We start from the raw sequence: 12,673 nt of genomic DNA on the forward strand, positions 1-12,673 counted from the left end.
GCTTTGTGTTTGGGGAACTTGACTCACTTAGCTGATAACACTTACACGTAGAGGTACCAGATTCCACCCAAAGGAATACACATTAGTTCATTACAGACAGTCCAGCTTTATTCTTCCAAACAGTCAGGTGAGGTAACCCATCGCTGTCTACTTCTCTCCCCCCCCCCTTACAAAAGATTGCAAACTCTCTATCTTAAAAGACAGGTCTCTAAAGCGTGGAAGAGTAAACGTACGATCAGCCAATCGCTGCAGTCGTTGACACGATCACGTGATTACCGGGGATGTGTCTCATTGTTAAAGCATTGCAAAGTCGCAACTACTAAATACATTAAGTAGACAATCAATTTTCTGAAATGTATGTTTATAATCTCTACCCTAAGTACAACGGCGTGTGAACTGAATGTGCGAACGTGAAATCGCTATCATAACAAATATACGAAATGGTATTAACGATGTTTTTTTTTTTTTTAAATTGCCAGGGTAATATAATTAAATATAGTTCCATGGCGACCGAGAACGTTAATCAACACTGGCGTCCGCTATCGGTAGAGTCATTGAAATATAAATTGTATTATACTATAAGCACCGGTGTCCAACGTTGACCGCCAGTTTCGGGGCGTGTGTAGATTATTGTTGATCAAATTATTATTTTTTTCGAATTTGTGTAAATTATCGACCACCATAAATGTTCCCAAACATAAAAAATACTGAAACTAACTACACAATAATATGGACAGAAATTATTGAAGAAAGCCGTGATTTGGACTGAATTTTGGAGGTAGTTAGTTTGACATTTTCTGGTGAACCACAATGTGACAGCGGCTACCATCCAACCGACGCCTAAATAGGGGATTATATTAAACCATACTCTGATCGGTTTCACTTGACTATTTTCTTTTGTATTTGAATATAGCTGGTGGCGTCCGACTTGGGGTGCAATTTCAACCATAATTATTCCCAGGATGCACTGTTTCCTCATTGCGTCTTTTCCAGACATTGAAATGATAATGGTATTCAAATGACATGCAAAGGTAACAGCTTGTACGTTGTTTGTGAAACTGGATACCAGACACTTTAGCAGCAGCATTTTTTTTATTAATGAACGTAGAATGATGAATTAGCAGAGATATTAAATGTTGGTAATAGAATTGTTGCGGCATATAATGCCATTTGTCATTTTTGTAAAAGTACATCGTTAAATTCGCCATTATGTTTAGCCTCGTTCGCAGACAGTCGTGTAAAAACACTAGTATATTTGTCATCCAAATATCTATCTGTCACACCACAACAAAGCAGGCAAATGTTTTTCGATTTTAAACGATTGGTGACGTTTTTGTCTCTGTGTACTAAGCAGTATACTAATTGAACCAAACTACTATAAGTCCCACCAGATAATTCTTCGGAGCATGGTATTTAGTTAAAGAGCGGTAGCCGTCGCGCCACGCATGCGCGAGCTATATGGTCTCATATAAACAAACATGGCGACTTTGGATGTTGCGCAGATCAATGAGTACAAACTGAGAAGTTAGACATTTTTAGGTGATTGGAAGGTATCGAAGGAGTCACCGGCTGTAATCAGTGCAAGTCACGCCCAGATCAAACCTCATACTTGTGATTCCATTAGAAGAGCGCATTGGATTGTGGGAAAATCGATGTTTATCAACACAAACGTCGCACATGCGCGGCACGGCGACTACCACCCTTTAAACCTTTCTCATTTTGCGTTGAAAGTGATGCAATATAGAACACGTTTATCTTAGTTTTAGTTACAAGTGTTTTTCCAATTTGTTGTTGTCTTTGCTGTGCTTGTTTTGACTGTTTTGGTAGCGGCAGATACTGTCACAAAATATTGTTGATATGAAATTCTCTGTTAACGTGAATTCGTAATACAAAGCAAAGTATTGTTACTAATGCAATCATGATTGGTCACACCTCAAAATTAGCATAATGGATATTTAATAATTGGTTTCGTTTGAGTTTATGTGTATCCGGGCATTGCTTAGTAATTGCGTGGTAATAGTTACCTCGTTAATTTATTTGAATCTGAACAAGTTTCACCATGTGTTACATTCAATCGCGGCGTTAAATTGTTGAGGGGGGGGGGGTCACACAAAAGAAACAGCTAAAACTGTACATCAGCGCTGACGCTAATCCTCTGTACGGCTGTCGTCGTGCCATACATCCACGTGACACTAATATGCGCAGAAAGCGATGAAACAGGTAATAGGCTGTCATACATCAACATTGTAGCTACATTTGGCCTTCTTTGTAATAGTAAGGCTCATCTGGCTCAGTATGATGTACTCACTATGACGAATACATGGCTACGATGCCTCCTCTCTATCCTCCTAGGCGTGTCGTTGTCACTAGCTACCGCTTCCGCAACAAGACCTCATATTATATTTATCCTCGCCGATGATTTGGGTTGGGACGACGTGGGTTACCATGGCTCGGTCATGAAAACCCCATATATCGATGCATTAGCTGCAGAAGGCGTGACACTGGAGAACTATTACATGCCTTCACTGTGTACGCCCTCGAGGAGCGTGTTACTGACTGGCAGATATGAGGTAAGTATGACTTCACCGTCGTGGCATCTTCGTAACGGCCGGGAAGTCATCATCCGAAAGGTCATGGTATTTAATTTATACTGTGGAAATATTTTGTTCCAGCCCTATGTTTGTACCGCCATAAGGCGCGTTACCCAGCCGGCTACTGGTGGCGGGGTTGGCATGTGTTCAGTTCCGTTATAATACACTAATGATTCCGTGTCACTGTGGACCAAATAACATGCTAACAGCTGAATAGCTATGTGCTTGGCAACACTATCAAAATTGTATTCCATTGGAAGGAGGGGAGAGGAGGGAGGGGTGAGGAGGGATGGGAGAGGAGGGAGGGGAGAGGATCGAATAATCTTTAGTGGTTCAAGTTTATCTGGTTCAACCAGGCTCCAAGTAAAAACAAAAGTGTAAGTTTAGGGGCTGTATTTTTGGATTATTTCAATATTTTGTATTTTATCAGTTTGGCCAACTTTCACCATATGGAACTGATAGCATTTCGTACCAAGTGAGCACATTTGACACACATTCTTTTACTCAGTGGACAGTGGCTGGATTTATATGATGCGCGCGGCGTTACTCATACACTTCTATCCCATAACACAATGCGATATTTACGTCTTTGTAAAGGTGCACCCCCTAAGCGAGTATCCTTCATCTGCCCTGTGGGATGCTGTTGGTGCATGTGTATGAGAACAACCAAACATACTGCATCCGCCCCTGAATGTTGAAGACACTTTTAACGCCCGCTTTTGCATTCCCTGTCAAATATCATCTTACTTCATAAGTCAATTGACCATACGTGATTTTTAATGTACTGATTTTATCATCGTCATCCAGTGGCTATTGAAGTTGATTAAACAAACCGCCACCGGAAATGTTTCTCACTAATCTGATTCCGTCTGCAATGCATTTTCTCGCAGTGTTTGCTTACTTTGACAGCAACCCCCTTGAAGTCAGGGAATGGCTGTCTTCACGTAAAATGCTCACATCGAACCACCGTATGACTAAGAATAATACGGCACACCCGCTTCAGTGCACAACTATGAAGGTGCCTGTCTATAATGTATGCTCCAGCACATCGATTTGCAACAGGTGGACGGGTTAAATATAATTAAATAACAATGTCGGTATTTTTTTTTTACGTATACATACTTCCCCGCAGAGATGATTCAGCTTGGTGGTTTCTGTTACTACAACGAATGCATAGCAATACTATCCGCATACACGACAGCAAAAATACTGAACAAGAGACCACGCAATTTAATCTTCAACAAACACACCCTGGATTTATACTACAAAGGGCGGCTTACGCTTCTACGGCAACTCAGTTAAATTGCTTTGAAAAATTCGGACTGATTCAATCGGTCGAAATAGGCAACAGCCGCCATGTGACTGTAAATCGACCCTTCCGTTGAAATAGACAATAATAACGACAGGCAGTCCATTTTTGTCCGTTATATAGACATTTAATTATATATTATATTATATTATATTATATTATATTATGAATCGTGTTAAATCAAATACATATTTTGTGGACCCTTTCTTAATTGAGTCATTTGTACAAGCCAATTTTTAGCGTGTAACAGAACATTTCCTGGCATTCGTATAATTCCTGTAATTTTATGTTGAGGGGCCCAAGGAAGATCATCATTTTGCTAATTGGGTCATCCCCTTAAATACTTTGCAAATAATAATAACAAATATTATATTATGCTTCTATGATATATGTTGCGTGTGCCTGCTGCAATCATTGTTCAGATTGATTCAGTATATCTGAAGAGTCTATATCAAATATAACTCTGAAACAACAGCGACTATCTGTTTATTCGGTTAGATCCACACCGGCTTGCAGCATGGAACAATACTGATGATGCAGCCACTATGTCTACCGCTCGATGAAATCACGTTACCACAAAAGCTGAAAGAAGAAGGATACGATACGCATATGGTTGGGAAATGGCATCTGGGCTTTTACAGAAAAGAATGTTTGCCAAATAACAGAGGGTTTGATTCATTCTTGGGTAGGTGTCCACAGTTCTCGTTTAGCAAGATTCTTTTTTTTTTTAATCTATAAGTGTGAAATCAAAGTAAACATGTACGGCGTGCGTGACTCGAACCGACGCGCGCGTACGCCTCCTAATCGTAAAGACACCTATCACGACACGTCTTGGCCACTGATGTAGCTATACGATTGGGTATCATACACGTCTATTTTATTTATTGTGCATAGTATTCACCTTGATATATCTTCGGTCATATTTACTTGCTCTAAAGTTGTGTGTTATATAACCGTTTATTTGTTACGCCGTTATACAGAAATGTGATTGCTTGATTGGATACAACAAACAAATACACATTACGTTTGAATAAATTTGAATATGTAATTAGGTAAATCGATCGTCGTTCATAAGTGGTTATTAAAAAAGTTCTTCGATACTTCGGAAAGCGCCTAAATATTATGGTTTAGGGTTTGATATACTCAATACATTCTGATATGACTTCTTCCTTCAACAGGTTTTTACCAAGCAATGGGAGACCACTTTTATCATAACATCAGCGCCTCTCCGGGACATTTTAACGGGTTCGACTTTCGTCGGAACAATGATGTCGTGGCCGATCAGTACGCTGGCAAGTACTCGACGCATATATTCGCAGAAGAAGCAGGCAATATTATAAAAAAGCAAGACCCGAATATAGTAAGTATTATGGGATCTTGTAAGTCTATTGCAATTCCCATACATCACATCGCGATTCGATGACAGAAGGTATGGCCCAATATAATACGATGAACTTCATGTTATTTTCTTATGCTAGTTGATTACAGATAAGTCAGTGCTCATAATACACGCGTCAGTTCACGCTGTCACGAAATACGCAGAGATCGTAACACAGCATGTTGTACTGCTACGATTTTATGAACACAAAGTGGTCGATTATTACTGAACAAATTTACCATTTTTCCTCTAATGAGGGTATCGATTGGGGTGCTTATTTTTTTTACTTATATTTTTTTACTGTAAACCACCTAATTGTCACTGCTAGGATTTTTTGTGATTTGATAACTTTGTGGTAGGAAAAAAAATCACTGCTACAACATTTCACGATTTTCATTGACTCGCCAAATTAATGGTCACGTGTCAAATTAAATTAAACCGGGTCACAGTATGTCAGAATTTAAATTACTAGTATATAGTATGTAGCAAAGTACATTATTAACAAATCATATTTTTACTGCAATTATTCGGGGGTTATAAATAATTTAGTGGCGGGAAAATTAGCATATTCGGCGGGAGATAATAGACGAACGTAATTGTAATCAGAGAGGTCTTACCAAATGTCTGAGCGTACCTCGGGATATCACTTGAAGTATTTATATACAGATATGCAAGGCACTAATTTGTCGTGAAAATCACTAACCGTGAGACCAAATTTCTCAAAAACCCACACTTGAAACAATTCTTCAAGAAAATTCCAATCCTTGAAACAAATTGCAAGAAAACCCCCACCTCCAAAAGTGTTTAAACATAGCCTTGGTTCCTGAGAATTTCAAAAAAGTACCTTTGACCCTTGAAAATGTCAAAAAGTACCTCTTACCCATTTTAAACATAATGTACAGACGCCCTGGATGCCTCGCATACCCGTTAGTAGGTTTATATTAGTGATTCTCCCGTCCCCAGTATGATCGTACCGTTTATAAACCTCATAATATGTTCGAAACAAGAAATACGCTAAAAATAGCTGTTTATATTACGTTGCTATGTGTATATTTCCCATTTGAGGGGGGTGATAAAGAGCCTTGTTTTGTAATTCTGAAAACATGATACCCAAATGTTAAATGTATTGCATTATATAATGATTTCCACATGGGTTCTGGGTTTTGTAAACATTTTGAGGGGTCGGAATTTTTCTTTCCTTTTCAGACTTATCCCAGTGTTACAGTAACGTATAATATGAGGTTATTACGAGGATACCTCAAAGTATGCACAAAGACAGTACAGCTGGAGTATCGACCGACGCACAACGGAGGTCGATGCGACGGCGTCTTCGTGCATACTTTGAAGTATCCTCGTAATAACCTTATTATTATACATCTTTTCCTTCCAAGGATACATCATAGAACTGTCGAAATCCAAAAGTTTTAGAACAGAATCGGGAAACTTCTTTGTGGGGAGTTCGGTCAAACCCTGGTGGCAGCCATGTTTGTTTTTATTATTGGAGGACGCTTACGCGCGTAATAATTCCATATTTAGAATTCGCATTTCCTTATATGGTAGGATGAAAATACCCCGTAAAATATCGCAAAATTACGGCACGCTGTAACTTATGGCGTTACGGTTACAGATTTATAAAAATATTAAATGCTAGATACTTAAAGGGGAACCGCTCAATCCCATGGATTGCACCAAAGAATCATGGGACACTATTGTTTATGTTGTTTACAATGTTAATCTATCTTTTGTTATCCATTGTTATTTTAATCCAGAAAGTAAATTTGTTGTGAAATTAATCTTAACTGGAAGGCGTCCCTTTAAAACAGAGTGTAAACTACATACAAGTGTACTAGTGTATTAAATCGATAGGATGACGCTTTTAAGAGGCAATATATAATTTTATTAGTTTAATGTTTTCATTGAACTGAAACAAACAGTTTAAATTATAAGCAAAACACATCGAATCTCACTAATATAGTGAAGTAGACGTGAAATAATTTCCGGATATTATTTTTGGAAACATCACCTATATCAATATTTTGACAAACAAAAATTTAATATAATGTTTTCATGGAATTGAGGCAAAATATTTAAGTTATAAGCGCAACACACCGAATCCCACTCTTATAGTGCAGTTGAGAGTGAATTAATTAATCTTAATCAAACACACCGGATTGGGTGCAATGCAATGACTCATTATAAAGGATATGTCCTATATTGAAACACACTCACAATTTTGTTTAGAGAGAACGATTACTTGCATTGTAGGAATCATAAATTGTGTACACTCATTTTGAAACGTCACAGTCGCTCCGTTGCACGTCACTTTTCTGCAATTTCATGTAAGCAAAAGTGTATAGATCGCGTGGCACCCATCTTTGGCGCTCAGCATGTTAGGATGGCCGAGCGGGTATTGCGCGCCACCAGCTCTCCTGTGTAGCGCGTTTAATAGCGCTGCCCGATGTGCTCCGAGACCCTTCCAGACCAAGACGCTCCACCCCTTCAGCCAGAAAGTTTGCATTCGTCCGTGGAGACTTACGCTGTTCTTCATACTTTCGTATGGGGTCATATACAGCAGAACCACGTGAAGGTTAATAGTACCACCCCGCCAGCGCCGCAGCCTGCCGCGCCCGCGCCAATTCGCCGCCTGCCGCCGTCCACGGTGCATTTAGCGATATTGGACTTTTCTCTTATCACATGCACACTTTCACGACTAAAGTAAAATTGCTACAATTGTGCATCTGTTTGTCAGCTGCTTTGATAAAAACGTGGACGTTATCAATTACACAGTCTTATACGAAGCATGACGTAACTATACAACACATGTGTTCTGTTATTGCGTGCGAGTATGTCGCTAGGCACGTGTCACCAGGATTAGGTAAAATATTCGTGATCTCGGGATGGAATGGCGGTGGAATACTGTTTTGTTTATTCCACAAGCATGGGTGTTACTGCTATATCATATGTGTTAGTTGTATATTCCTTTCAGATTCATAAATACACAGACGCTCTCATTTGTGTGTGTCAATAACGTAAAAGGAGTGTATTTTAGAGGATATTTGAGTTCATTCACGCCGATAACGTCGTCCTACAATCCGCAACAAGTAATTTCGAAATGGGTACTAGAACGCGCCAGACAACTACATGCATTGATCGCGGATGGATCAAATTTACGCAATTTTCATTTTATGGTGTGTGATACATTTGCTTTAGGCAAAACCATTATTTTCAGTGGGGGCAGTTTCCAGTCAATTTCTACAGATTGACGAGTCAAACGTGCATATAGACGCCCGCTAACTGGACGCTATTTGTGTTTTCCCAAAGTTAAACTGATAAAAACCCGTGCATTGTAGTGTACACAACGCCGGTGTTGTGATGATGAATTTTATCAAATTTTATTTAATCACGGATAGCGGCAACACTGATTAAAAAGGAGTAAGTGATGCACAAATAAAACTAGCTATTTGAATAGAAATCCAGCAATCAAGCGACTACGGTTGTTGTTGTTGTCATCCACGCCTGCTGTTACTGACACCCAATACATAATACTTGGGATTAAAGTACACTTAGTGGCACTGACCGTGACAATGTCGGTATAATCGCCATAATAGTAGCACTGAATGATTGTTCTGCCTCGTACTTTCCATCAATGATCTGAGGAGCGTAACTTGTATTTGTTCACTGTGTAGGCGTGGGTATGTAACTTACCTCCATGGTTTGGGTTTTATACGTTTTTCTACAAATTTTACATCAATACGATAATTGCAGTATTTGGTATTTTCATATTGTGACCCCCACACACAAACACATACATTGTATAATACAATAGACTAGTATAGTATCTAGTATCATAATTGAATTCCCGATAGAAAATGACGTGTTACAAATCAGTTCGACCACGCCTGGTCGTTAGTATCAACAATAATCCAGACATACTTACTAACAAAATACAAGCCACACAACGGAATTATTGATCTATGGCACCATACGTTTAAATAGTATCTACTGTGATGTGGAATAAAAACAAATGTCAAGGCCACCGGGAATGCACGCGAGACATAATTTGTGTGGCATTCATTATCGGGGGAAATAGATCACATTTAAAAAAAAATACAAATCAAGACTCAAAACTTGAAGTGCGTCGTGAACAATTTTTTTTTTAAAAGGAATACTTTACCTAGCGCACCAATACACTTTGTAATTCTGGTGTGTAAAACTATTGTTTAACGATTACGTCATTTATTTCAGCCCCTTTTTCTATATCTGTCATTCCAAGCCGTCCATACACCGCTACAAGTGCCCTCCCGGTACGCCGAGCTGTACAACGATCTCATTCCAAATGACGAAGACAGGCGCATTTACGCTGGCATGGTTACGTGCATGGACGAAGCAGTCGGCTATGTTACCACTGTGTTAAAACAGAGTGCATTATGGGAGAACAGTGTGGTAATATTTTCCACAGGTAAGTAGGAATCTGTGTGACAGTTCGGCCATATAAATTACATTTTTAAAGCGCGGTGGTCGTCGCGCAGCGCGTGTTCGAATTTCATGTAAATAGTTATTGTATTTTACACGCGTTGTATACATCGCTGTGAGTCCCATATTGAACAGAACGCGCTCTTTAATCATAGAAAAAATGCAGCTAATGCAAACCGTTATGTTATATGACATTCAGAAAGTTGGCACTCCCCTCAGTTATTTGTCAGTATATTCTCAGGCTATTTTGTAGAAGACCCCAGAGGAAGGCCGTACCGTACCGTACCGTACCGTACCGTACCATACCATACCGTACTTTACCATACCATACCATACCGTACTTTACCGTGCCGTAGTTGGGTTATAACTTCCATTACTTTTCTGTATCATTTACCAGATAACGGAGGTCTCCATTTTCTTGGGAGCAATTGGCCTTTACGTGGCGGGAAAGGAACCCTGTACGAAGGCGGTGTTCGTGGAGTGGGTTTTGTCACCAGTCCATTACTTCACGAACAAGTGCGCGGCACTATTAACCATGAGTTAATACACATAAGTGACTGGTTCCCCACGCTGACCCGATTGGCTGGCGGCGATTTGATGGGTGGCGGGCGACTAGACGGATACAACCAATGGGAGACTATAAGGTAGGCTTATTGTAGTCGTGAGCGGAAATTAGAACATTATCATCACCGGAATCCGGAAAAAATGTTTAAATTATGCGATTATCAATGTGTGTGTGAGAGAAAATGACGTGGACCGAGAACCATTAAAGTTTACATTTTCAGTTCATTTATATATTTCAGTTCATTTACATATTTCAGTTCATTTACATATTTCAGTTCATTTACATATTCCACGCATTTGTATTATATACTTCAGTTCTTTCATTTACTGACGAGTTTGCCTATGTTTCATTGTGTAGCCGAGTCATTTATTTCAGTACGTGTTAAAATCAAACACGCGTGTAGTAAAGTATGGGAGCAATGGATTGTATTTTTTGTGTTTGATCTATAATCTGTTGGGGTTGTCACAACTGTGTTATTCAAACTAAGGGCGCAAATGTTGCTCTTTATGCTACTTTTTGATGATAATCCTCTAGCTAAAGCTGCTCCGTGAACGTTATTTTTATGCCAAACACGCGTATGCTGGATGGCAGCGTATAAACAAATGACGTCTCGGGCCAACGCTTATACAAAGAAATTACGGATGATACAGATGCATTGTACCACGTGATATTGTCATCATATTCTCATTTGTTTCCTCCAGTCAAGGTACTCCATCACTTAGAACTGAAATTCTTTTAAACATCGACCCGTTGTACACCGCAGTGCGGAACTTGAGAGACGATCCATGGGCGGAAAGTACCTGTTTCAATGTATCAATGCGAGCCGCTATCAGAGTCGGGGATTGGAAGCTGATTACTGGTGGCGCAGGTGAATATTACGTCGCGTGATGGCGTTGTTAGCAGTCACTCTGTCGGCGCCCTCACGCAATACGCCTGTAAATCATTTCTTAATTAATTCGTTTGGTGGCGCTGATGTTTTCTCGTTCTGAGTTGCATTTTGAAACCAATATTAAAAAAACGAGACACTGTAAATGATCATGATTGTTTTGCTTGGTGCCTCGATTTCAGCAATGACGTCAAACCTCAGACAACTAACCGAGGTCAAACTAATCATGATCGTGCATTGGTCAGTGCCAGTTACTGTGCCCTCACTGATCACCCGAACACAAACATTGAGGTCGATTTTAATTGTCAATTTCTCACCAGGTAACGGCAGTTGGATTCCTCCCACCGAATCGGGAATAGCTGCATTGCATCCAGAACGTCGAAACGGCAGGTCCGTCCAGTTATACAACGTACACGTCGACCCATATGAACGGATGGACTATTCCCACGAGCGTCCGGACATTGCCGAAGAGTTGCTCCAGCGTCTTGGGCATTATTACCGAACATCAGTGCCGCCAAACTTCCCTCAACAAGAAGTACGGAGCGCGGATCCAGCCAATTACGGAGGAGTGTGGTCGCCATGGGCATGACAAGCCACGTGAGCATTTTTGTTAACCAATCATGTTTGTTGTAATGAGCAGTATCTTTGAAATACTTACAACTTGGGGGGTACTGCTGCAATGATGACATGAACATGGTTGTTTTTTTAATGTAAAAATTGTATAGAAATTATTACTTTATCATAAAAATAATGATATTTGTTTATCCTCATATACACTAGTCACTGTTCTCTAATCTTTTGAGACTTTCAGGAGGATTTCGTTTTTGTTCTTTACTTTGTTGCAATTTTCTTGAATAAAATCTTTTTAACACACACAGATGGATTATGTCTTTATTTCTGACCGACTGGCCATTAACAAAATATTGATAATATTTGTATATCCTAATTTATATACACTCACTGTTCTCCGATTTTGTGAGATTTGGAAAAGTTTTTCGTTTTGTTCCTTTATTTGTTTGCAATTTTCTTGACCAAAATCTTTTAAACACACACACAGATTGATTCTGTTCCTTTTTCTTTTGGCTGTGAATCAATTTGCAATCAATGACACTGGTTCATTCCATAATAGTAATGCTACACTGACCTAAGACGTGGTACAATGTGGATGTGTGTACATTGTGTAAATTACATCAAGGAACGGCTCTAATGTACTTGTTTGGAGTTTCATATGTTTTCATAATGATTCCTTGGCTAGACTGTCAAAATCCTTCTCAAAGTCTATAAAATTGATGTATAGCGAGTAGGAGTATGAATTGTCACTCTACAAGTGCTACATGTCGTACTGCAACAAAAATCATGGATCAACTAAGGAACTTGTAGCATGTAGAAAGTTTTGACCACCCCAGTCGCACAAGTTTTATCTTATTGATTGAGTTATTACCATTATATACATGTATAGGACAGACATTCT

General features: G+C 39.4%; 1 protein-coding gene across 1 annotated transcript; it reads left to right on the forward strand.

Annotated features, from left to right (window-relative positions):
- Nucleotides 1-2,229: 2,229 nt before the first annotated feature.
- On the forward strand, nt 2,230-12,075 carry LOC100368279 (arylsulfatase J-like). The gene is made up of 7 exons (XM_085506132.1): nt 2,230-2,570; nt 4,399-4,585; nt 5,079-5,260; nt 9,524-9,737; nt 10,149-10,395; nt 11,018-11,184; nt 11,523-12,075. Exons 1-7 carry the CDS (start codon nt 2,310-2,312, stop codon nt 11,789-11,791), a joined length of 1,527 nt encoding a protein of 508 aa, XP_085362258.1. The 5' UTR covers nt 2,230-2,309; the 3' UTR covers nt 11,792-12,075.
- The last annotated feature ends 598 nt before the right edge of the window (nt 12,076-12,673 follow it).

Source organism: Saccoglossus kowalevskii, chromosome 12, assembly GCF_978046115.1.
Source record: "Saccoglossus kowalevskii chromosome 12, keSacKowa6.1, whole genome shotgun sequence".
NCBI classification, from domain to species: domain Eukaryota; kingdom Metazoa; phylum Hemichordata; class Enteropneusta; family Harrimaniidae; genus Saccoglossus; species Saccoglossus kowalevskii.

Excerpts from the sequence above, each read along its gene's own strand:
- LOC100368279 (XM_085506132.1), top strand. The coding sequence starts at position 2,310 with ATGACGAATACATGGCTACGATGCCTCCTCTCTATCCTCCTAGGCGTG. Across the intron at positions 2,571-4,398 it reads TACTGACTGGCAGATATGAG|ATCCACACCGGCTTGCAGCA; the intron begins GTAAGTATGACT and ends TTATTCGGTTAG. Across the intron at positions 10,396-11,017 it reads AACCAATGGGAGACTATAAG|TCAAGGTACTCCATCACTTA; the intron begins GTAGGCTTATTG and ends TGTTTCCTCCAG.